We start from the raw sequence: 25935 nt of genomic DNA on the forward strand, positions 1-25935 counted from the left end.
GGCTGGAGGTGAGGGTGGGGGCAGCAGATGGCAACAGTTGAAGTTGGCCCATAACCAGTGCGGTGGGGAAGGTGAGAGGAGAGGGACAGGGCAGGGAATCAGCCCCTGGTTGAGGAGGGGCAGACAAGGCGCTAGCGGCGAGTCTGGTTTCATCTGCTGTCCTCGATGGGGACGTCCAGGGTGCTGAGGCTCCCGAAGCCCAGGCGGAGGCTCTCGGTGTCGAAAGCACTGACCTCCCCTCTCTTGCCGCTCCAGCAGGTGCTTCACCCGTTCCGTGCTCTCCTTTTGAAGCGCGGGCCAACTCCTCCTCGATCTGAAACCGGAGACAGCCCAGCCCGACCGGCCACGTGTCACGCCGCCACACTTAAAGAGCCAGCCTGCTACAGTTCACCTATTCATATAGCTGGATGTCCTACTGGAGGCTCGCTCAACCACTGCACTCAACCACTGCACTCAACCACTGCACTCAACCACTGCACTGCATAAGATCCTAGTATGTGAAACTAGCCTTTCAGTGACAAGTATAATTCCTTAACCACTGGTTGCATCCGCCCTCCCACCTATCTTTACCTACTGGTTCCTAAAATGACTCAAGCATATGTATTGTAGTTCTCATTGTAATGGGGGTCTCTATATCCCAGTTACCTTTTAGTACTATCAGCCGTGACGATGTTTGCTTTGGGTTGGGAATATCGGTGATTCTCAACCCAAGACAGACGCATAGAAAAAGCAGATGCTCCGAGGAAGCCCACCCACCTTCTGCTCGAGATGGGTCCTACGGATCGATGCCTGCTGCTCCTGTTTCTGCTTCTCTAGCTTGTGCTGTGCCTCGGCTTGCATGAGGACCTTGCCCTGGTAGGCACCCAGTAGTTCCATCTCCTGCTGGAGCTGCTGCTTCAGTGCTTGGCTCTCCATTTCTTGGGATTCACCCAGCCGAACCTGCTCGACCAGTTAGCGAGATGGATTAGACTTAGGCTTTCTGAGGGCAGCCAAACTAGTCTAAGGTACTTGCATGATGCACCTGACTGCTGAACATTGGTAGCATCGACTGGAAGGCCTCAAACCAGAACCCACCATCAGAATACAATCATATCCAACTAGCTGTACTATTGGGAATGCGAGTTACTTAAACGTTCTTCACTGCATCGGACCAGGTATTGTAGTGTATTCAGTTCACCGCTCACCGCCTGCGATGCCATCATGTCGTTGATGCTCTGCTCGTACTGCTCCGCCAGCACAGCAAGCTTCCGCGTCTGTTCTTCCTTCAGTGACTTCAGGATGGCCTTGTGGTCACTCTTGGGGGAGACCTCCAGCTGATGGCTTCTCAGGGCCTTATACTGGCTTGGTTTGTACCTTGCATGTGTCCTGGAACTGCTTCTTAATCTGCATCTCCAAAGTCTATAAGAAATAGAGGCAGGGTGGTGTCGAAGTTCCATTCGTTTTCTTCATAAAAAATATACTAAAAGCTGGGATAACACTTCGCATTGGTAAGCCTAGCACAGGGATCGACAACTATAAGCTAATTCAGAGAAACGTACCATTAGTGATACCCTGTAGGAGCCCTATCAGTTCTTACTCATCAAGCAGAGAATCGCATTTGAAAGTGAGATACTCATAGTAGATATTTTGTATTCATTTATACTTTTATTTCGTAATACGACAGGGTGATGCTAAATGCTAATTACGGACACTGATGCTCGAGACCTTCAGGTTCTTGGGCTGCTGCCGGAGCTCCATGGCATGCTTCCTGTGCAGCTCACGCTCTCGGCGGCTGTTGTACTCCATCTGGTTCTCCAGTTCCGTCTGGTGCTGCAGCTGGATGAGGTCCACACGCAGCTTCTGCAGGATATGCAGCTGCCGCTGTTCCAGCTCTTGGGGTGGACTCATCGTGCCGGATTAGCATGGGCGTGCTCCATCTCCTTCTGGGACTTTTTCTTGTTCAGTTCCTGCAGCCAAGAACACAAGAGAACACTGTTGACTCCTGCCATTCATTATGGTCAACTATACTTTAATACTGGTATACAATGATGAGCTGGCGAAAAGCCCGATACCCACAGTGCCAGTCAAAAGTTTGGACACGCCAAGTGGTCTACAAAGGAGAGTGACAGAGTGTCACATTGTGTGATCCGGTCAGTTAACCTAATCACGGTAGAAATGTTTTGGAGGAGATTGACCGGGGAGTGAAGGAAAAGCAGCAATGAGTGCTCAGCATATTTGGGGCCTCCTTCAGGACAGCTGGACCAAACATCTCAGGAGGCACCTCATGAACAAGCGTAGAGGCGAAAGTAGGGCAGCCTGGCCCTGGACCAATTGGGGGTTAAGGGCCTTGCTTCAGGGCCCAATGGTGACATCACTTTGCTAACCATAGGATTTGAACCAGCAACCTTCTTAGTCCCAACCCACAGAGCTGCCCCCAACAAATACATGTTTTTTTATATATTTTTTTTCAGTGCATAATTCCATATGTTATTTTATAGTGTTAATGTCTTTATTATCTAATTATTTATTATCTTCATTATTCTAATTATTTAAAAATGTACAGAACAGTATAAATAAACCTTTCTATTGGCCGGTGTATCCAAACTTTTGACTGGTACTGTAAATGGATATACAATTAAATATCTAGCAAGACCAGGAGAACAAACAAAATTAGGCTTGAAATTACTCATTGTGGCAGCAGGTAGATAAATCTTGAAAGATAAGATCCAAAAATAATGACACTGTGTGATTAATTAATTTTAATTAAACTATTACATCAGAGTTAACATTGAGATGAAGTGCAATTCTCCAGCATAAAGCTGTAGTCTTGCCTCTCTCTCTGCTCCTGCTCGAACTCGTGCTTCCTGCTGAGAATCCTGCGTTTGAAGGCGCGGCAGTTGCGTTCGTAGAACACCCTCTGCTGGCCCCAGCAGCTGAGCCTCCTCCTCAGCCTGGGAATGCTGCATGGTCTCCTTGTGCTTGGACACCTCTCCAGCTTCTCCTTCTTGGGTGTGCTGTGGTCCTCACTCATCTCCTAAGTCACAACACCAAGGAAGAGTGGAATCAAGGGCACAAGCTTAGGCGCACAGCCAGGGGTGGATAATTCAGGTCGAGAGAGAAGTCCAGACCAAGATTTTGTTTCAAAATGTGTCTGTGACTCCTTATATTCAACTGCTTCGTTGAAACAAAATCTTGGTCTGGATTTTTACACTCTGGACCTGAATTATCCAGCTCTGCTCATGGCCGAGTATTCAGGGGAAGATCCAATATGCAGCACCTCCACAATCTCTGTAAATGCTACAACTATGAACTCAATGGGCACTTGCGTTCGTTTTGAGGTGACTGATTACAATGACTAATGAAATAAGAAAGGCAGACAGAGTGGAAGAAACACCAGAGGAACCTCGATCACACTGACAACAAGTCTTTGGGTGTAAGAGCACAAATGCTGCCCACTGCTAGTGTTTCCAGTGTGTCTAACAAAACATCCAGTGCCTATAATGGTGGAGTCCATAACCATACAAGCACAAGAAGAAGAGTGACCCATGCTTGCGGGATTTCAGGAGAACTGGAAAACAGTACTAGCCTCTTTGATCTTCTCCTTGCAGAGTCTGTACTGCTTCTTTTGGTTTTCCAAGAAGGTGGTCAGCTCCTTCCTCTGCTGGGCCATAATCTGCTGTTGGAACTTCTTTTCATCGGCAGCTGCCGCCTTCGTCTAGAGGTGGGGGGGAAGGAAAGCGGGCCAGAAAGGAATGAGTATGTGCACCTCATCTTACCAGCAGCTGTCTTCGGAGCACCGATTTTGGGACAAAATTTTAAGTAGCGCAATTTCCTGCAACTTAATCTTGACCTTCTCTCAGGACCTCTTTCAGGGGGCAGAGGATTCCCGAGCTTGAAGGAATCAAATACTGCTTTGATTTCAGAGAGCGGTTCAGATCTGGACACCTGATACCACCTGTGTGGGTCCACAAGATGCCAAGCAGGGTCACTAACCTCCTTGTCCAGCTGAAGAGCATGTTTCTTGGCCAGCTTCTCCAGCTCGATGTGGGCGTTGTTGGCGTGCGTCTCCACCTCCTTCTGTAGACGAAGCCGGTGCTCGTCCATCTCAGCCTTCAGCTTGTTCTCCAACGCCATCAGCTGCTTCTGGTGCTGCCCGCCGCATCCGCTTGAAGCCCCACATCGGATCTCGTAGCTCGCTGTCCTTGCTCATGCTCCTGGATCTGCCTCGTAACCTGGGGGGTCAGGTTTCAAAGGTTAAGACCTGGTGGACAAGTGCCTCCTAACAGCATCCAAAAAACCTGGATGCTCCTCACGGCTGCTACAGACTGGGCTGAGGTTTTCATTCTGGATGTTAATGGGTGGCGTAACGTTTAGCAAGATGTATGTGCAGAATCTCCACATGCATATTCACACACACATACACACCAAGCAAAATGTTCAACAACCACAACTGAATATATGAACATAACCTTAATCCTAACCATATGTCCACTCTAATTTTAGTCCTAACATACATGCACATTGAATAAAACCTTTGACAATGAGAATTTTCCAATAAATAGAGTGACAAAATTCCATATCCCCCCCCCCCACAACATTGTCTAAGATAAGTAAGTAGAATATGGATGGATGCATGGATGGATGGATGGATGGATAATCCAATGTTACAAAATGCAGATAAAATATGCAGAAATAATTCTACAAAACACTTTCAGATCAAAGGCTATAGCTTCAGCAATTTATTTAATATTAGGATACAATTGCACTCGCCATAAAAAACAATAATGTGAGATGTCTGGCTCACGCCAAAGGCAGACATAAAATGATTTTATAGGTTTTGGTTGAGGCAATACTAGTAAATTCTAATAAGGTAAAAACTTCACAGAACTGTCAAAAATAACAATAGCATCATGTCTCTGTATGACAGAATGAGTTAATGTCAAAATTGCTCTGATTTAAAGATCTTCTCCATCACAAAAATAATCCCCCTGACCGTTTTCCATCACTTCTCATCTAGAAACTCAGATGACCTAGCAGGCCAAGTTACCAAGCTGCCAGAACTGATTTCTGGAGAATTATTCCAGAATTCAGTGAGTGTTGGAGGAGGGGCGGGGGGGTGTGGAGAAGCAGAATCCAGCTAAGTTCTGACAATCGTGCTTTGGTCTATTGTCTTCATACAAATGATGTTTTTTGACTTTATGGGGCAGACTGTATATGACTTTTGGTTTCATATTCTGGAACATTGTGGAATGTCTCAGACTTAGGCTGTTTGGCCTGTAACATGAACACTGCTACCTGGGGGTCGTATGTAGAGGCCACTATCGTAAACTCAGATTGTAATTGTTGGTTCATTCCTACATTCCTTCCTCCAGCGCAAGGAACATCGTTACTGAAACAGCCTGACTCTCCAGCAAGAAGACTGTCACCCAACAGTCTCTAAACTTAAGCACTTGCCAAAGAGAGGAGGTAGATTCTGTAAAATGGCAACATATAATGAGCTGTAGTCCAGCAGCAGCAGCGCCTTAAATGCACACATGATCCATGACAAGACTTTAGCATTGATGATGCTAATCAGGCATGAGCACGGGGTGACGTTCACGCATGGCCCCTGGAACGTGTGGACAGGCACGCACCAAATTCATGCACACACATTACGATACGATGTTACAGTATTACGCCTGGATGTCGGCCCTCAAAGGCGACGTCGCCCCTGCCTGGCATCACCCTACATGCAAATCGGTTTGGCGCACTTACACACAAACACGCACACACACATAAATGCAAGCCAGGCACTGACATCACAGGCAAACACAGGCACACATACTGAGACACATGCACATAAACTGCAGAGAAGGGGAAATCAGGCGGTAAAAAAAAAAACCACCCGCAGGTCAGTCGTACTCTACATGGAAATGTCACGCAGCATAATTTCAGGCACACGGCAAAAAATAACCGACGCGTGACACACGGATCGCACCTCGGCGCAAAGCCTTCACATCACCGAGATTAACGATTAAAATATGATGAGAGATGATGGAGGAGTGGGGGGGGGGGGGGGGGGGGGGGGGGGGGGGGGGGGGGGTGGCTTGAGAGAGGCGGCTGTTTGTAACGAGATGGGGTTGCCATGACAACCGACAAGGAGAGCGCCGGGGAGACCGGAGAGAAAACGCTTTTCTTTTTGCCAGCAGGGCGGCACGGAGGAAGACGGCGAGGAAGAGGAGGCTCGGGCCTTACCAAAGGTGCTGACTGGATGGTGGCGAAGCGCTCCCGGTTCCGGTGGTGGTGGGCCTGGCCCCGGTCGGGGGAGGTAGGCCGTGGCTCAGGCCTGGGCTCCGGGTGCGGCGCCCCATCCCTCACAAGCGCATGGTCCTGCAGGGGCGGAGGAGAAGGGGGAGAGGGAGCCGGTGAGCTCGCCCTCGGCCTGCCGCTGTCGTCGCTGCTGCTGCTCCCCGTCCCCCCCCACTGGCACGCATCCCCCCCCCGCCCGGGCCCCCCCCTCCCGGCAGGCCCTGTTACTTCCCGCGGCTCCCTGCTACGGGAAGCTCATTGCCCGGCTGCAGGGAGGCAGCGATGAGCCAGCCACGTCGGCCTCGTCCCTTCGTTCCTCTCTCCGGCGACAAAGACGCAAAAATCCCCCTGGGTGGGGGAGCGTGGAGGGAGGAGGGATCCCAGTAAGGGGGCCACAGACCCCAGTGTGTGGATGACCACCAGAAAGGGATGCAGGAGAGCAAAACAAAGTAGTTCCTCAGCAAGTCGTCCCTGCCTCAGGGTCACTGGGCCGCTTAGAAGGGAGCTGTCATTCGGTCTTCTTCTGTTGTCTGATCGCCGTCATCCGGGGCTGGAAAAATGGCCTCTGAACGCTCAGCTCTGCAGCACTGAGAGCGCAGCACAGAGGCAGCACCACAGCCCAATCTTCCAAGTATCTCTGCTGGTTTTTCTATCACATTTCAGCCGTGCTTTCAGCTCATAAACGGTCTGCTTCTAGTGCCTTCTATTCATCTCCCTTGCTCTCCATCTCCCTCTCCCCCCTCTCTCTCTCTTCTCTCCTGATTTAAAGACACAGTACAGATTTTCACTGAATGTCACCTTCTTCTTCCACAGAAATGGATCAATATAGAAGGGGAACCTGACTATCAGATACCCCAAACTGATTTCAAGCAGCAATGCTTTTATGCACTACCCTGCCAAATCCCTCACTAATTGATCAGCATTTCCTCAGAATCGAGAGGGCAGGAATTGTCTTGGCAGAAACATCTGTAAAACATGGTGTTTCTAAATGGGATCGATCAAGCCACTTCCAATATTTTCATTAACGAGCCTTTCGAAGTTATTTGAGATGCATGCCATGAATTTGTGTTTCAGAAAATGACCTTTTTTGTTTAGTCAAAATAACAATGCTAGCTGCCTAATTTTCGCTTTTATTGCAATTTTTGCAATTAAACTTGAACAGATTCAGTTCATTTACTTAAAATCTAATGGCAATGTCTGTTTTTGTGAAAATGGCTTTTCTTTACCATTAAGTCTAAATAGCTAAAACACCTGACCTAAATCCTACTTACAATTCCTTCTAATTTTAAATTGAGCCCAGAGGTGAACAGAGATTTGACTGTGTGGGGAATCCTGGGGGTCAACCAGTTACATCACTTCCTGAATCCGGTCAGGATGAAAAGGAAACCATAGTTACAACATATCAGACAATAACATCAACACTAGGACACATCTTGTGTGGATGAGATCCTTACATCCTGCTGCTTCAGAAAACATCTAAAAGCTCATTTTTAACTTAATTCTTACACGCTCCTACGACAATTATGTTACTATAAGAAAAGCCTGACGTGTGCCCTTGGAGGTCAATTTGACCCCAAGGTAGGCGTGAGAGTTAAGTTTAAGTTGTAAATGATAGCATTGTAACAGCAAACTCTCTAGTTCCTGACTTACACTACCATTACAGTGTCTTGAGACTTGACTTGGGGAACCCATGAATGTCCTCAGACAGGTGACACCCATAGATACATGATCATTCCAAGTTGAAAATATTTAGGATTCATGAAGCAAATGGTTTATTAAGGACTGTAATATAATGTCTTGGGAACATGTCTGTTTACCTGAGTCATCTGTGTAACTGGTTGCTTAGTATCTTGTATGACTATGAGTCAAGTTGGGAGCTGATATAGTCCCCCCCCCTCACACCACCCCACCCTTCCAGGCCTTTTGTCCACCCACATCCATGCCAGGGGGGTTTTCTGGAACCTTCCTGTCAGGGCTGTGAATGTCTATCAGGTGACACTATCTCCACAGATCTCCAATAATGCATGTTGCTTACTGTTCAAATGCACGGCCAACAAAAAAATGCTACAAACATTTCAGCACCCAGTTTCCTACAAAAATACATTTTTTCTAATCAGTGGTTACCCAATATTCTACATGCAATTATTCATCCATGCATCTTCCAACTATTTATCTGATACAGGGACACAGAGAGCCTGGAGCCAAGAAGCAAAGTGTACAAGGCAGGGGACACCCTGGGCAGAATGCCAGTCCATCACAGGGCACAGGACAGGGGACACCCTGGGCAGAATGCCAGTCCATCACAGGGCACAGGACAGGGGACACCCTGGGCAGAATGCCAGTCCATCACAGGGCACAGGACAGGGGACACCCTGGGCAGGATGCCAGTCCATCACAGGGCACAGGACAGGGGACACCCTGGACAGGATGCCAGTCCATCACAGGGCACAGGACAGGGGACACCCTGGGCAAGATGCCAGTTCATCACAGGGCACAGGACAGGAGACACCCTGGACAGGATGCCAGTCCATCACAGGGCACAGGACAGGGGACACCTTGGGCAGGATGCCAGTCCATCACAGGGCACAGGACAGGGGACACCCTGGGCAGGATGTTAGTCTTTCGCGCAAAATATTCACTATTGCAAAACATATAGTGAAAAAAAATGAGCCGGATGCCTGTGTTGACGCTGGACTTTTTGAAAGACGTCAATCGAAAATGAAACGTCAACAAAATCAAGGCTAAACATAGCTGAAAGGAAAATGAAGACCACACAAGATCCTGTGAGGTCGGCGACACCAGGCAGCTCTCCTGACCATGCACCATACTCATGTCCGGTGGCTGCTGTAAGCCACACAACCCTGCAGCAAATGGACCATGAGAACCAACCGCAGCTTATAGAATATAAGCATTGAAAATCAGTGGCGACCCGCAGCTGCTTCACATTTGCGCTCCCTCCGAGCTCCCCACATTTTTGCTCCCTGGGAGGACTGTCTGTGGGTCCCGGAGGCCTGCATTGGGAAATACTGCTGTAAGCACTGCTGTGAGTAAAACAGTCTTGCCAATCATGCTCCCCATATGTGGGGGGGGGGGGGGGGCTGTTTGCATTGACATCGTCCGTGTATTACGCCTCTTGACACATGTATAGTATACGTGATCTGTGACACCCGATGATTCTAAGACACAATGCACATCAAGGATCGGGAAAGTTTTTAATACCACCCATCAAGAGCAAAAGTTTGCAATGAAGTTCTCTCCCAATACAGTGGGACTCCCATGTGCGTTTAGATCAGGGGTCTCCAACTCCAGTTCTGGAGGGCTACCATCCAGTTGGTTTTCTATCCTACCCGGGTTCTGATGAGTCACACCTGCTCTCAGGTAAATACCAGGAACAGGTGTGGCTCATCAGAAGCCGGTAGGACAGAAAGCCTACTAGACGATAGCCCTCCAGGACCGGAGTTGGAGACCCCTGGTTTAGGGAGTTGGGAGCTAATTTGGTCCATATCTATTTTGAAACCAGACATATGCTCATGTCACCCTCATGTCTAGTACGATTACGTGTGTTCTTTATATAACACATTGGAGCTTTCTTGTGATTAAACTAATCTAAAAAAAAACTCTCTCCACATAACTTCTGTCCTATCAATACACCGTCGAGCACACTGTTGTTTCCTGTAATACCTCAAGGCTAAAAAAAAAACAATTTACGAACAATCTATAATTTATAAACTGTTCTTTCTGATCTGCATGATGTGCTTTTGGAAACACACAAGCTGTCTTCGGAAGCTGAAGCTTCCCTGGTTAGACGTTGCAAGGGGACGTCACGAATACGTCACTAATAAACCACAGGCAGTTTGCTAGTGGAGTGCAAAAATGAGAAATTGCAGAGTTACACCCAGTGTCTGGAAATTAAAGAACGACAAACCCACACACATTAAAAAAAAAATCATCCCAAAGCGAGGGTTACCTGTTAAAGTGGTTTATGGGAAGTTCGCAGCAGTCACAGCAGACGCAGGATGGGAGGAAGACACATCAGGCCACTTGAGGCCTGTTGAGGTTAAGGACGGATCTTCCAGCTGACCACCACCTGCGGGCAGATCAGCCTATCAGAAGTAGGAAGTGAGTCACGGGTATTCCAGCTCTATTTTGAGAATGGAGGGAGGATCAAACTAATTTGGGTGACTTTTCTGAAATGTTCATATCGCATCTTTAATGATTGTTTAAATGTATTAAGCATTAACACAAACTATTGCCATTTATTTACCTGCAATAAGTATCTTGAGGTTACTTGATGGGCTCACAGGAGCTTTCAGGCTCACAGAAACTTTTGGGCTCACAGGAATTTTCGGGGGACACGAACGGCAGGTTTTGCATATCGACGTAACTGGGTTTTGTCAGTATGGGAAAGTTCTCCTACACAACGTTATTCTTTATTATTTTTATTCTTAGTTTTTTGTTCTCTATTATTATTCTTTATTATTTGTATTCTTTGTTTTTTGTTTTCTTATTCTTTTTCTTTGATTTCAAATAGTAGTGTCTGGATGGGGGAGGGGGTTGGGCTGTGGTTGGCCAAGTCATGGGAATTTGTGTCGGTTAGTTGCACTTGTCGTTACCGGTAGCTAAGACCACAGACCTGACGTCAGCCCTAAACCACGCAGTGCCCTCTGCACCTCTTTAGCTTTCTAACATCCCTGACTCACAAAGCAATGTCTCTGCCTCTTCCTCACCCACTGAAACCATTTCCCATTTTGACTCTATGTGTTGCATTGATCCCAGGGCCTGCTCCTGGTCAGGAGGAAGCTTGTTGCTCCTTGGCCTTGTCACAAGGGTCACCCCGTGAATCTCCGGAGAAGGGAAGTTAAGCCTACAGGTCAGTGATGCCATGGTGCGTTTGGCCCTTTTGCTGGCTTTGGGGTGGAGAGACAGCTGACGTACTACTGGTGTGTCAGTCGGTCAGTCTGTGCCTGGTGAACTCATTAAATAAACTGGCAGCTGTGTGCCTAGGTCCAGCCGCACGGCATGCTGGGAGCACTTGCAGTAGATAGCAGGGGATTGAGCATTCAGGCCCAGCCATGCACTACTATGTTACTGTATTAGTGTTACCAACAGGCTCGAGTTTGCAGAGAAACCGTGTCTGAATAGTAAGAGTTCTGAATTATATTTGCTTCTGAAGGGGCTTTTTTAAAAAGACTTAAATTACACTGTAGTGCTTTCTGGGAGTGGGCTTTGACATTCTGGTCCCCCAGCAAAGGGGAAAGGAAATTCTGCGAATATTGTGGCCATCAAACAAGTCAGGCGATTTGCATAAAGAATCTCAAATTGAATAAGCAGCTATGCTTAAATTAGTGCCAACTGTTGGGCCTTCTTAGGGTCTGCAACCTTGTGTTCTGAATTTATCTGATTCCCCCAAAAGATCGGATCATTAATTTAAATAAATTCACCAGCTAAGCACACAGCAAGTAAGCCTACAGCGGGTGATTTTGGACAGGGCAGTGTCCTTATAAATAAAGTACAGGAACTGCTAAAAGTTGCATGTTTCAAATTAACTTTTACCAGTAACATGCCAATAAATTGATGAGTGGGAGCTGCAGGAAGTATGACAGACGTGTGAGGTCACAGCATCGCAGCGGGGCCATTGAGTCACACAGCGGGGGTGAGGCATACCGTCCGACGGGGCCTGGAGGTGACGTGAAGGCCAGCCAAGGCACACTGCAGCCTGGAGGAATTTCTGTGCATGTCACAATAGCGGCCAAACTCACCACACATTAAAACAATCAAGACGCCGGGGAGGACCCTGCTCTTTCATGCTTAAACCAAGCATCTGAAGTACTAGCATTAGCATTAATGACACATGCATGATTGTAGGACACTGACCAATCAGCACACAGCAAGAACTCAGTGCTTAAGAGAAATCCGGGTCCTTTTTATTTGAAATAGTAGTTTGCAAATCCCATTGTAGCTCATAATATGCCTTCTGACATGCATTAGGTGGCTCACCCTACATACACAGAGCGCAAAATAGACAAAATGCAAATGCAGTACAAAGGTAGTATTTATGCTTAAATGATAAGTAATTATGATAGCTTTGACATATAACCAATTTTAAAATAAACACTGAACTAATTCAGAAAGTATGTGGAGCGAAAGTCAGGTCACACTATCACTAGTGATGCACCAGCACTCTCCACATGGATCATGGGTGTGATCCACTGGTGAACTGCCCAGGAAATTCTATGCAGGCCAGGCTACAGGAAGCTCTCGCCAGGTCTAGCTGCCAACTTCCCATATTGTTATGGGAGTAACTCTGAAGTGCAGTGAAATGTTGGCCATTATAATGTATGTGCATAATACTCATCGATCTTCCAGCTGCTTATCCTGGAACAGGAGCACAGACTTACAATAGTGAGGATTCACTAAAGGCTACACTACTGAACTACATTCAGTATCTCCTTCCAGATCATTCCACTTTTGATTCTCTGGAATCCACTCGTACATGAACTGAATGTTGGTCAAAGAACTGCGCCAAACGTTTTTATGGACACATACGACGAGAAAATAAAGTGTTACCCGGGTAATTCTAAAAACTACTTCGAGTAAATGATAACGGTTATTGCTGTTTTCACTGAGAACCAAACGTATGCGCGTGTAACGGGTCCTTCAGCGATGTTGGTGTCAGATAAGCGTCATAGCAGTAGTATTTGTGTGTTGCTGCTATCTGCTGTCCGAGCAGAGTATTACCTCCGATCACGCAAAACCGTGTGGAGTTTTACAAATGGCTGACAGGGTGTTTCATTCAAACGTCGTTTTTCATAAATCGTCCTGCTGATCATTTCTTCTTCATTTCTCACTATTATTACTTTAGTCATTGTGCAACACATATATACGCATGTATAAAATTAAGACTGTACGTGCGAAATCGTGCACTAACCCAGTCTAATTCTATAAACGTTTCATTTGAAACACGCATCAGTTTGTAAACTGGTTAAGTCGTTTCAGACTGTGCCGTTTTTCTTCTCTCGCGTTTTGTTTCTAATCAATGCTGCCGCACAGTGGTTATGGCTTTCATGGCTTTATCCAGATTGTGTCTGTTTTTTCACTGAATCAGTTGGACGTACATAGCTGTCACTATTTACCTTAAAATTACCTTAAAATAAAAATGCGATATTTCTCAGGCTTGGTTGCCTTTCATATACATTTAAAAGCCGGAAAGTTTTCATACATATATTTATTTGAACTGGATTTCTACCCAAAAGTATCAAACTTTAGTTATTTCACAGTAAAATTGAATTTTTACCCATTTAGAAAGAAAATTACAAAACATAAAAGAGATTTTAGCCCTATTTAGTGATTCTGTTTTCTGTCAATCGGTGAATCCAATTATTAAAACGACTTTCCTATATTTAGCATATGCTTTTTTTTTAATTCTCATTGAGAACGGCTTCCTTTATGCTTACGAGGTGACAAAACATAAATTGTAAAACAACCTAAGTAACTGATGATTTCATGAATTAATTCAGGTTTGCAAACATGCAGAATACATGAATGCAGACTACACTGCATTACAGAGGCATGGCCGAACGATCCGATGTCCGTAATCTCGATAATTTATTTTACTTGGCTTCCTTAGCGGGTGAAAGTTCTCAGAGGTGACTGACTTGCAGTGAGCCCTTTTGACGGGGTTCCATGTCTGTGTGGAATTCCTTCTGGCTTTGGTTCAGCTGCCCATCAATATGTCAGCTTCATTACCCACAAACCCATACATCACCTTTAGTACTGGCGAGCCTGCATAACATTTTTATTGCTGTCGGGATAATGTATTTATTTAAATGAAGAGGTAAGCCAACACATTAGCCTCACGACTTGATGCTCGACGCAGCACATCAGCTTAAATTATGAGCCAGTAGGTCAGAAGTGAGCCAATGTATCAGATCGTGTAAGGCCACGGTCGCAGTTGCCAGATTGGCTGCAAATCTTCGCTGACGATGTGTTCAGAACCCGAGGGCTAATCGGAATGTTAATTCAGTCCTGTTTCTTGTGTTAGATTATTATTAATGATATGTCTCATACAATAAAGTCATCTGCGACACTGTCATTACTGAGCAATTAAATGTATGGACCTGCACAAAAAAAATCAAAATTGGTCAGTTTTACATGACATTGAATTCAGAGATAATGCGGTTGAAACTAAACCAAAAGCCCACCAGACAGATTGGCTCAGGGCTGGAAAAAATTTTATCCAAGGTAAGTTTTAAATCCAGAACCGAACCAGATACTAACTAATAATGACATCTTTTAATAATAGAAAGGTTAACTGTATGGCGTGAGTTTGGCGCTACCCCATACTCCCTCTGGTGGCCAGATCTAGACATGACAGTAAGTATTAATAAACATGCTTACATAGTCGCTGTGAAAATGGTCGGGAATATACACCAAGTTATCAGTTTGAAACACGTATTATAGTAAGATTTCATGGAGGTAAATATTTAGATTTTGATTAAGTGTGAGGGGTAGCGTAGTGGTTATCACTGTTGCTAATTAGGGTTTAAATCCCCACCATGGATCCACGTGAGGAGTTTGTATGTTCCTCCTGTGCTGTCGTGGAGTTTCCTCTGCGTTCTTCGAATTTCCCGCCAGACTCTGGACTCCCGCAACGCTGAATACAACAAGCAGTTACAGAAAATGGATGGACGATTATGTTTAGGATTTTTTACATTTCTGTTTTATATTATCCCAGTTTATCTGTGGTGCATAGTGGGAAACGGTATGAGGAAAGAAATTGAAATTAAGACATGAACCAGTACAGGGTGTAAAACTCCCCGTTTTACACAGTAAAACACGCGCACTGTGCTCACATAAAGTAGTCTACCTTTCAGCTATGACTACTTGCTGTGTAATTTCACCACCACTATCATTTCGAAACCAAAGCACTCAGAAAAAAATTATAATATTTGTAAAAATCATTCAGGATTAATAATAATTTTAAAAAATGCCCCGTTAATTCCAGTGAACCCAGTAATGCATGTTGCATTTTTGCTGCATGATCCAGTTTAAAGGTGCATTGCTGCAAAAGTGTGGTGGAAACCCCATGTTGTCAGGCACAGTGACATGCCAACGTCCAGTTATCCATAATTTGCTGTGCGCATCATATAGATACATATCTTCAGGCAGACGGGACAGCCAGACGGTAAAACTGCTTGTTTTCCAAAGGGGCATACCGAGAGACAGGTCATTACTGAATATGACATAATTAATCACAGCATGATCCAATTAAGTTATAACTGGGAGGATCGGACGTGCTTCAAGGGAGCCACATCAGTCTCTCTGATGGCCGATAAATTCATGAACACAGAAATGCAAAGTCATTTCTAAGCTATTTCTCAGTTGATTGCACTCAACATCCTGCCCTCCTGCAGCTAAGTGGGGGCTCTCCAGCCCCCTCTACTGGCAATGGTGCCCCTGGCCACCAACAGGCAATCTTGGCATCTGAAGTCCTGCTTTGTGCCTCAATCCACTCCTAATATCTACTGAACACCTTAGTTCAGATTCCATCTATTTTCCAAACCGCTTATCCTACTGGGTCGCGGGGGGTCCGGAGCCTATCCTTAAGCTATGGGCACGAGGCAGGGAACAACCCAGGATGGGGGGCCAGCCCATCGCAGGGCACACTCACACACCATCCACTCACACATGCACACCTACGGGCAATTTAACAAGTCCAATCAGCCTCAGCATGTTTTTGGACTGTGGGGGTAAACCGGAGTACCTGGAGGAATCCCCATGACAGCATGGGGAGAACATGCAAACTCCACACACATGTGACCCAGGCGGAGACTCGAACCCAGGTCCCAGAAGTGTGAGGCAACAGTGCTAACCACTGCACCACCATGCTGTCCCACCTTAGTTCAAATTATTAGTTCAAAAAAATAAAATATTTGAGGTAGCAAGGGAATACATTTCAGGATTTCCGATTTTTCATTCCATTTACTTAGTCATTTACTTAGACTTTAGCTGATGTTAATTCACCATACTGATTTGATCTTTGTATCATTTTTTATATTTCTGTCACACCGAGAAAAGTATGTTAGAGGTATTTTATCTGGAAACATCGGCAGGCTGATCTAATCCCACACAGTGCGTGCAGACCTGGAATGCCATACTCCTCTTTTCCCTTTCTGACGATGTTCATGCTTTTGCTCTAGTGATAAAAATGTTTCACGTTACATTAGTGAAATACCCACTTTTCCTCCCTTCCTGTGTGTTTTACAGTGATCCAAGACCTTCTGAATAGCCACTTTTTCCACTCCAGGGACAATCTCTATACTGGCTTTGTTGAAACTCTCTGTTTGGACTCATCTGCCTCCTTTTAACCAAATCTTTGACCAAGACACCAAAATAAAGGAGATAAAGGGATACGACACGGATCTATAGTTTTGCCTAAAATCGTGCTGAATCAGGAAGCCGACGCATTTAGACAAATTCCCACGTGATTCAGCTGGTAAAGCTAATGGGGGAGATAATGGAGAAATCACTTTAGCACTCAGATAACAGCCTTTCAATGGTAACTTGCTGCAGTGTTTGAAAATCCACTGCTCATTCTTTTGAAACACATCTTTAACATGCACACAGATGAAACGCATGACAGTATATTCTAAACACCGCACGAAGGACAGGGGTCCATATTTTGCTATCCTGTTTTTCAACCATTAGGTGGTACTGTCTGTTTAATACATTGCAGCATGTATTTAAAAGTTTTATTTAATGCACTGATGATGAATACACATTATAACCTTATTATAACATTATTATAACATTATAATGTGTGTATGTCTTAATAAGATGCGATATGTGAAAAAAACACAGTCCAATGTATCTGTACTTGTACAAAAGCATTTTGTCTGCATAAATGGGAAAGAGTCTGATTCTCTTGTATATTTAATTATCGTGTCCCTGAACAAGATTATTTAAACTTTGATCATTTCATATGTACCATCCCCACAACATTAGTCAGCCAAAATTGTCCTGTGGTGAATTACATTCCGCGCATTCCTGAAGTAGCTCGCTACAGCAGACAGTACTGATTTCTGTCTCTGTCCATCAGAACTTTCAAAGGATTCCTGTGATTTTCCTTTTATGGCTTAGACATCATGTGATTGGCAGGACCACAGGTGGTCTTACATTGAACAAAGCCTTCTGTAGCCATAGTTACAGAGTATCTTGACAAGCTAAAAGCTTGTGTACTGCGCAAAGTCAGGCACTGTGTGGGACACCTAAAGAGTGCCACTTTAAGGTGAAGGACCCAGCAGCTGCTTGGGCCACTTTTGAACCATATAATCGCCAGTACAATGCCCTTGAAGAGTAAAAAGATCATCACCAAACTCTGTCAGCCCAGCTAATTAATAGTCCCCTCCCCCCAAAAAAAAGACCCCTAAAACCGAAAAACTATGTCCTAATTTGTCCAGCTTCTTTGCGTTAGACAGTGAGTGTTTATATTGGATTTTAGTTCACTTCTGTTCTTTATTTGAACTTAGAATAAGCATTTTTAAGACATTTGTTTAAAGCTACATTTATACTAATTCATATGTTATCTTACAGTGTTTTGAGTCGCTGTAGCCCAGATCTCTGGATTTTTTCATATTATGAGTTTCCAGTAAAACTAAAACCTGTATTTTCCTCGATAGTTTATAATCCATCAGCCAAGAGGCTCCCAGCTTCTCTCCATGACTGTGAAAATGACATGATCCTCAAACATATGTCCCAGAATAAATTATACTAACAAAAGTTATTTATGTGAGGGCGTATTGAATGTTGCACAAACCTTGTCTTTGTGAGTCTGAGCAAAAGCCCATTTTGAACTGCCTTGAATGAACAGGGCCTGTCTACATAAGGTTGTGAGTTTGAATCTCATGACCGGAAGAGGAATGACATCATTACTGGACCGTAGAGCAGGTGCCTTACCCAGAAATGGGGGGGCAGGGCTGCCCCCCCCCCCCTCACAATATTGGCAACCCCCCTCAATTCCCCAAAAGATAGATAGATAGATAGATAGATAGATAGATAGATAGATAGATAGATAGATAGATAGATAGATAGATGTCTCCATTCCCATCGCGATGTAACAATATATATGGCACCCCCACCCCCCCCATGTCAAACTCCTTTTGACACCACTGACCTTTACCCCAACTGCTGCAGGGTAGCTGGATGCGGCCCTCCTGGGGGGGCGACCTTCTCACCCACGGCCTCTGTGTTATTTACCTTTATGATCGCATGCTTACTGAAATGAGCCACACCTGAGTGTCTGTGCTGATGTCAGTCTAGTCCCCTACATAAGGTCATTTGCCCATCTATCGCCTTCAATGAAAGCAAGACTGGATATGTGAAAATTACCCACTTTCTTCATGGGAATAGTCATTTCATAGTTTTACAAATAACCAAACTAGAGACTGCAAATATTTTTTTTTAATCTATGGGGGGTTTTACAGCTAGTGTCTAAATAACTACACTCAAAATTTTCATGAGTGAATGGTCCGGTTTTGCATGTCCACTGACATCAGGCTAACCTGTATGTCTTCCATAGGTGCTGACATCATTTCTATTTTAAAAGTGCATGATGGTCACAGGCGGGGTTACATGCCAGGACCCTGGATGTTTTTCAGCACTCGGAATCAATAGAAAATTCGGGCCAGCGGCCAGGACAGCGGGTGACTCCCAGGGTAACGTCAGCTGTTGCGCAAAAAAGCACAACTTGTCAATGTCTCACAACTTAGGCAAACTACAGGGCGCAAGTGATCCTAAACTCCGCCTGAGTAAATCCCGTTATATAAAGTCGGAAAAGTGCGTGCGGTCATTGCGATCCCGCAAGCAAGGAGCTACAGAAGTGCGGCACTATAACTTCTAAGCCGTGGCCGTGTGCATTTAAATCTTTTTACGCGTAAATTTGACTTTTGAAAAGTTTCAGCTTGAGGGTCGTTTACGGATTATTTTAAATAGCGGACAAGTACAGGTTACGGAGTTTTTGTTAATTTCCGGGCAGCAATGGCAGAAGGACACTTTCACCCGCGGGCAAGGGCGAGGATACCGATGGATCCGTTTGGGGAGCAATCGCTCGCTTCCCGGTTCATGGATGACCAGTTTACCATGCCGTCCTTCCCCGACGATCTGTCCATGGACTGGCCGACATGGGCTCGCTCCCGACTCAGCTCTCCCTTCTCCGGCGGTCTGCGCTCGTCTTTCCCACGTACGTCCGGGGGCGCCGCGCCCGGGGGCGCCTCACGGCACGGCGACCCGCCTGAGACTCCCGGAGACCCGTGGAAGGTCTGCGTAAACGTGAACAGCTTCAAGCCAGAAGAGATAAGCATCAAAACCAAAGACGGATATGTCGAGGTTTCTGGTAGGCACTACATCTTAAGTAGTATTATTTACTGTGCTCACATTTCATTTTTTTCATCACTTTTCCACTTTGAATAAGACTTGTCAAGGTCGTTATTAAAACAAAATATGTAGGGTATATTTTACCTTTTTATTCGATTTATGAAACTAATAGCGAAATAGTCTTCAAAGAGGTCTTGAACCACACAGTCTGTAGATGGGTCGTGACAACGATCACACTTCAGTAGTGTGATTCTTTCCACGTGGACTGTGTACCAGAGCAAGACTGTCAGTGTGTTGAAATTAAGCTATTTTGAATTAACCTTGACCGCAGTCACAAAGTGTCATGGAACACATATCGGAGGTGTGAGTATTCTGCTGCATACCAAACCAGCACACTGCTGACTGGCCTTGCGCAGGCAGATGGTTGGTCTCCTAAAGAGACAGTTAGGTGACATGTGCGACCTCATGGGCTGTGTGTGTGAGGGGAGAGGTCAGTCACGTCGACTGTGGGGCTTCGGGGTCGCTAACCAGAGTTCTTATGATGGCTTTCATTTTGCGAGAAGCAGAAAACATTGTCCTGAGCAGACCTTCGGCAAGGAAGACAGTGTTTATTAAACAGAAGAGCTGTGTTAGGCTGCTGCTCTGGAGTCTGGATTCTGCTATGTAGCTCTGTGCCTGGAGGGCAAAGGAATTACTCCTGTCTTATATCACCCTCCTGTCCCGACCCTGAACGTTAGACACCTTCCTATACTTAAACACCCTATCATACCCCGTTGCTCAGAGTCTCTTAGGGGCATGAATGTGTCTTCCATGGGAATCGCGTAAATGACTTCACACACCTCCTTTTGTGTCCTCCTTTGTGTAGGGAAGCATGAAGAAAAGCAAAATGAGGGGGGCACCGTGACGAAAAGCTTCAACAAGAGGATCCAGTGAGTACCTCCGATCCTCCTCCGATCCCCCTCAGATCCCCATGAGATCCCCATGAGATCCTCCTCCGATCCCCCTCAGATCCCGGCTTCCTGACAGCCAATTCAACCAATCAGAATAAGTGCTTTGTTAAAATACTGTGACGGGCCTGTCACATGCACCATCAAGGAGGGACCCGTTCTCAGGTGACATTTGGACATAGCTCATAAATGCTACAGTGATTCTCGTCGGTAGTGGATGTTTGTGGGCATCACAATATAGATTTGATAGCTAAAGTCAATACAGCAATTCGTCCTCAAACTTTGTGTTTATTGGAAAGTATTTCCATTAAAATGCTCATAACCCTGATACACTTAAACTACATGGCATCTCCAGGAGGTTGCTAGATCAGTAGTTTCCGTGACAACGCCACTAACCATTATCTCCAGGTATGAATGATACAAATGTTCCAGTCACAATATTTATTTTGCGATGTCATTTTGACCTCTCTCCCGCTTTGGGTGGCATTCAGCTGTGGGGAAAGTGCGCGAAGTTTGGAGTTATGCAGCAGCTCTCGGGGGTTTGACAGCCCGCTCCCAGCCACTGGCAGACCGGCCCTGTGTCCTTATTAGGCTCACACAGCTGATGGTGATGCTGCAGCTGTTTCCACCACAGAGTTATGAGCATTCGCTGCTTAAGATGCTGCCCTGGGTGACTTTCATGTGTCCGGGTCTCCATGGCGATCCCAAACAATTACTATTGTCCCTGTCAGCCAATCAGATACAGTACTTAAAAAATTATCTAGAATATACATTTGTGTTATAATTGAAAAGAAAAAAACATCTGATCTTCATTGGTGTTGTCTGAATAGTTTATTAGCATGGTTATAATTTTTACATTTAAAAAGTGTACGACATATTCAACTCTGTAGCTACCTAACACAATACTCAGAAAGTATATATATATCAGTTATATTATTCTGAAGAATATTTATCAGTAGACAAAATATATGCAATTGCTAAGTGAGTCAGTGGAGCTGTGGACAGGTTTTGAGTGAAATCAGCTGGGGCAGATCCTGATAGCCGCTGCCCGGTTTCATGCTGGGACACCGGATTGAGCTCCGTTTCTCATTTCTGTCCCCAGGATCCCAGGCACTGTCGACCCCCTGGCAGTCTTCGCCTCCCTCTCCCCCGAGGGTGTCCTCATTATCGAGGCTCCACACACCCCACCTTATTACCTCTTCAGCAGAGATGCCGCTGGCATCAAGGGTGGGGAGCCAGAACCCAGGGCTCAGGAGACACCCATGGCTTGACACAGGGACATGTGCAGCTCAAACACGGTGGGACAATGCCAAAGACCTCGCCAGCCCCACAATCCTCGGCCCCAACCCCCACCAACCATCCTATTATAATTCCCTTTCTTTTCTGTTGGAATCTGAATGAAATGGACTGTAAAATATGCATCTTCCATATTCCTGAGATTATTAGTGTTTATAAGTAATTTGTGTTCTTTTTTACCAGTACGTATAATTGTGGTATATAAATCTATATAAATAAACAGTCAGAAGACTAAATGATAACCTTTTTGGAGTTTTGAAAAAAACACAGGTTAAGTGGATTTACAGTTAACTAAGGACAAGCAGTGGGAACCACACTGACTGCATGTTCAGTGTCCTGGCAGCTCCTTCAGAAGCCATCATTCAATTAATTTATATTTAGTTTATGCTGAATATTCGATATGCAACCCCGTTTTCAGTCAGGTGTCCTGCCAAAGCCGGTGACTTGTTACTAGCTGCTGCGTCGCATCATTAATCCTCCCTGACCCAGACGTCTGCTCAGTGCAGGTCATGTGTTATCAGGGGTTGGACTGTACAGCATTGAAAGCAGGTCTGCGTCAAGCACGTTGTGATGGTGAGCCAGGCTGGTCCACTGCACCAAACCAGGTTTCCCATTTACAGGTTAATGGCATGAGGCGTAACTCCAGACTTGGGCTTTTCCTCTCTTGCCCAGTGCTCCTCCCCACCAGCAGGGGGTGCTGTTTCCTCTAAATTCCCCTGCTTCATCTCTCTCAGATCCTTCCCCCCGTTGTTTCCTTCCTCTTCCACCTGCATCAACACAGTTAATCTCTTATCACAGACTCATAAAATAGGGGCATCAACTCTAGAGCCTCAAACGATGTTTCGATTGGAATGCAGGCAAAAACAAAACACTAGTATGGTTCGACTCTCGGCAATCTCTTCACCTGGATGGGAATGACGATCTCGGGCGTGAGCGTGGGACCAAGGGGCATCAGCGGGGCTTCCACAGTCAGCACGCCGTCCCCAGAAAGCGATGAGCTGATGTTCAGAAGGTCTGCCCCGGAAGGGAGCCTGTGGAGGAGAGGGACAGTCACCTGATTGGGGACAGCGGTGACATAAAGAAGCGAGAGACACTGTCTGCTCTCCATTAATCAAAAAGTAGCAGCAACCCTATGCGGTAATTCCAGGATTCTAAGCGTGTGAATTTACAGTTTCAGTCATTCTCTACTTACTTGTACTTCCTTGTGAAGCATCTGGAGACGAATCCATGTTCATCCTGCCTCTCCTCATGCTTCCCTGAACAATAAATCCAGCATGCAACACAAATAAAGACGTACACAGTAAACCACAAGGTTGGACTATGTACGCAGAGTGTCCAGGGATTTTTGCACGAACACTTCATCCGGAGAGCAGCCCCATAACTTTCCGAAAGCTCACACGCTTCAGTGCAATTTGGCCACAGTTTACAGTTCAGTGAAATGGAGGGAGCAGATCATTTGTCAGAACCCACCAGCATATTTACATTCTTTTCTCACCTTGGAATTTAAAGACGTGGGGACAAGCTATTCATGGAGTGTTTTCAATACTGTGAGCTACCAAAAATGTAAAATATCAAGTTATCTACATGCATAACATCTATGTAGCTGCTTGATACGTTAGTTCAGATTTTCAGAAATGAAGTGAGGTGGCAGATCGAAAGGTCTCTTTGCACTTATCACATATAAATTGCAGATGATTTCATTGTACCTGCTATCTCCAGGTAGCCCTCCTTGGTTTTGACTGTGATTTCTTCTGGTGAGAAGTGTTTCACATTCAGCACAATCTTCCAGCAGTCGGGCCCGGTCCTGAGCTCCGACACCCCCCCAGATACCTCGTGTTGGTGCTGGGGGCCAGGCAGGCCGGATGAGGCAAAGAGCGGGGTCCGCGTATACCCTGGCCAGGATGACATAGCAAGGCGGCGTCGGGCCCAGTTAATCCAGCCAAGGTCCCCGGGCTCCAAGAAGGGAGGCAGCCCTAAGTCCTGCTCAAAGATCCGGCTCGGCCGAGCCCAACCATGGAAAGGGTCCGAGTTCATGTCCCGGTGGAAGAGCGGGCGTGGTACCACCTTGCTGTGGTCAGTCATGGTGTAGCGAGGAGCAGGAGTCTGGGAAGAGGATGCAGAGAGATGCAACTGGCAGCAAGAGCTTGAATACAACACAGTTCCAAAGGCTGTTGTAACGTCTGGTTAAATGGAAGGCAATTGTAAGCCAAGAGGAGCCACTGGATTTCTCTAGAAAAGTTTGGGGGGGGGGGAGAGGCAGATTAATGGCCAGAGCTTAAAGTAACAATAGCTCAGTACTGTAGAGAATTCATTTATATATCCAAGCTGCCTGCAGTGACACTTACTCAGCAGGAACAGTGATCCTATGAGAGGGAAAGGTGGGGAGGAGATGATGCTCCTGGTAGGTGGCGAGGGAGGTGCCACCGCCGAGCCGCTTCGAGAAGGAGATGCTGACTGCCCCTATTTATAGCCCTAGAGGGGAAATGGCAAATAGTTGGCGGATGACTGTGGTCACAGGGCTGTTGCTGCCTGGCACTGCCCTCTATAATCTCGTCATATCCCAGGGAGCTCCGTTGGCTCCTTGGTGACCGGAGCCTGGGGCCCCCAGCATGGAGATGCGTGCTTGCTGCACGGTAAGGTGTGCTTTCTGCAGGAGGCGTCGCCCGGGACAGTTTCAGGGAGACTCGCTCCAGTGGCAACCAGCAGGAGAGATCTGGGAATGCAGACCCCTGTTGCTGGGGGCCAGCTGGCTTATATTCCACCTCTGAGCTGTGAAAGAAGGTACTGTGTTTGATGGAGATGGCCGCCGGGGAGTTCCCACTGTTGTTAATTCTTTTTGTTTTGTTCTGCGTCTGATCATCATGAGGACTAACTAATGCACATTTCAACCAGTTTTTGTTTGGTGCTTTGATATTATAACTGGCCTGCATTGCTAATTATTCAAAGTCAAAGAATAATACAAAAGCCTGGAATGTCATTTGGATGATTTCAGTGCTATAAAAGATGCTAGTCCCAGCTAAAAATAAAATAAATGAATGAAAAATACTGTAATGTGAGAGAGGAACCTTTCCTGTCTAAAAAAATTGATGGCGAGCCCATGGCTATGCAGCATTCTTTGATGAATTAATATTTCCGTTATCAGGGGATAATCAGAGAGCTGTTTATCTTAGATACAGCAAGGCTGACAGCGGCAGGTGGACTGCTGTACAGTCAGCAGGGTGGTGAGGAATTTCACCGATGGAGACAGTGCCGGGCGGGGCCCCTGCGGGTCTCTTCTGGGATCTAATGGATTAGGAGCCGCCTTGGAGAACGCGGGGGGAATTTCGTGCAAAAAAGTAGGCGAGGTGTGAACAGCAGCAACAATAACAGCAATAACAAGAACATCAACAGCAGCAATAAGAACAAGAACAACAGCAGCAGCAATAATAATAATACTAATTATAACAGAAAAAAGAGACGTTTTCGGTAAATGGACTGGAGATCGATATACATTGTCAAACGATCTATACGGTCGCAGACTAACACAGAGAAATATAAAATCGGAGTTATAAGGTCATGTAAGAACATATAATCACTCTCATTCAAAGAAAACTTCTTCGATCAGACCGAAAGTTCAGCACTCACCAGCCCACTGGGTACAACCCTAGAACATTAACATTTCCCAAGAGTATCCGAAGTTGTGATAAACACAGTCTACGCCCCTTCGCTTAGGCAACTTTATAGTCAAGGCCAGTTACGATGCGATATTCTGCCGCTGTAACTCCCTCGGCAAATGAGATCACTGCCGTTTGATAAAGTACAGTTCGTCCTTGCAATAATCTCTGGCAGAGGAGGGTCTACTGAAATTAAACACGTCTGACATTTATTGTGCTTCACTTACTTCGCCCCGCACAATAGGTGAACTGTCTAAATAAAAACAGAAATGAAAAGAATTTGCAGATTCCAAGCAGTCACAGGATGTTCGTATGGACATACCTATACATCAATTCTGGGATATTTGAACAATATACAAATGCTGCTTTCTGTGTTAGTATAACATTCAGGCTAGAAAAGC

At 45.7% G+C, this 25935-nt stretch overlaps 2 protein-coding genes, 1 long non-coding RNA gene and 1 pseudogene across 4 annotated transcripts; 2 read left to right on the forward strand and 2 right to left on the reverse strand.

Moving 5' to 3' along the window:
• LOC125727765 (serine/threonine-protein kinase TAO3-like) lies at positions 1-4174 on the reverse strand (annotated as a pseudogene).
• A 359-nt stretch (positions 4175-4533) lies between these two features.
• LOC125727766 (uncharacterized) lies at positions 4534-9580 on the forward strand. The gene is made up of 3 exons (XR_007388843.1): positions 4534-5069; positions 6168-6383; positions 8450-9580. It is a non-coding gene; the product is annotated as an uncharacterized LOC125727766 (long non-coding RNA).
• Positions 9581-18923: 9343 nt separating this feature from the next.
• On the forward strand, positions 18924-22123 carry LOC125727758 (heat shock protein beta-8-like). Its single transcript, XM_049004665.1, has 3 exons — positions 18924-19657; positions 20504-20567; positions 21688-22123. Exons 1-3 carry the CDS (start codon positions 19303-19305, stop codon positions 21854-21856), a joined length of 588 nt encoding a protein of 195 aa, XP_048860622.1. The 5' UTR covers positions 18924-19302; the 3' UTR covers positions 21857-22123.
• On the reverse strand, positions 21398-25667 carry LOC125727757 (heat shock protein beta-1-like). 2 transcript variants are annotated; one of them, XM_049004663.1, is made up of 6 exons: positions 25506-25667; positions 24227-24353; positions 23588-23984; positions 23074-23137; positions 22786-22912; positions 21398-22648 (listed from the first exon to the last, which is right to left on the reverse strand). In XM_049004663.1, exons 3-6 carry the CDS (start codon positions 23961-23963, stop codon positions 22496-22498), a joined length of 720 nt encoding a protein of 239 aa, XP_048860620.1. In that variant the 5' UTR covers positions 23964-23984; positions 24227-24353; positions 25506-25667; the 3' UTR covers positions 21398-22495. The 2 variants fall into 2 exon arrangements, with proteins under 2 accessions (XP_048860620.1, XP_048860621.1); XM_049004664.1 differs by lacking the exons at positions 24227-24353; positions 25506-25667 and having other exon boundaries at positions 23588-24212.
• Between the last annotated feature and the right edge of the window lie 268 nt (positions 25668-25935).

The sequence above is a fragment of the Brienomyrus brachyistius genome, unplaced genomic scaffold (genome assembly GCF_023856365.1).
Source record: "Brienomyrus brachyistius isolate T26 unplaced genomic scaffold, BBRACH_0.4 scaffold117, whole genome shotgun sequence".
In the NCBI taxonomy this organism is placed as follows: domain Eukaryota; kingdom Metazoa; phylum Chordata; class Actinopteri; order Osteoglossiformes; family Mormyridae; genus Brienomyrus; species Brienomyrus brachyistius.

What these genes read in the sequence shown, in the direction of transcription:
- LOC125727758 (XM_049004665.1), top strand. Translation starts at nt 19,303, where the DNA reads ATGGCAGAAGGACACTTTCACCCGCGGGCAAGGGCGAGGATACCGATG. An exon ending in CGGATATGTCGAGGTTTCTG is followed by an intron (nt 19,658 to 20,503) that starts GTAGGCACTACA and finishes TCCTTTGTGTAG; the next exon opens with GGAAGCATGAAGAAAAGCAA. An exon ending in AGCTTCAACAAGAGGATCCA is followed by an intron (nt 20,568 to 21,687) that starts GTGAGTACCTCC and finishes TTCTGTCCCCAG; the next exon opens with GATCCCAGGCACTGTCGACC.
- LOC125727757 (XM_049004663.1), bottom strand. Translation starts at nt 23,963, where the DNA reads ATGACTGACCACAGCAAGGTGGTACCACGCCCGCTCTTCCACCGGGAC. An exon ending in GGGCTACCTGGAGATAGCAG is followed by an intron (nt 23,138 to 23,587) that starts GTACAATGAAAT and finishes TTTATTGTTCAG; the next exon opens with GGAAGCATGAGGAGAGGCAG. An exon ending in AGATCGTCATTCCCATCCAG is followed by an intron (nt 22,649 to 22,785) that starts GTGAAGAGATTG and finishes GTGTTGATGCAG; the next exon opens with GTGGAAGAGGAAGGAAACAA.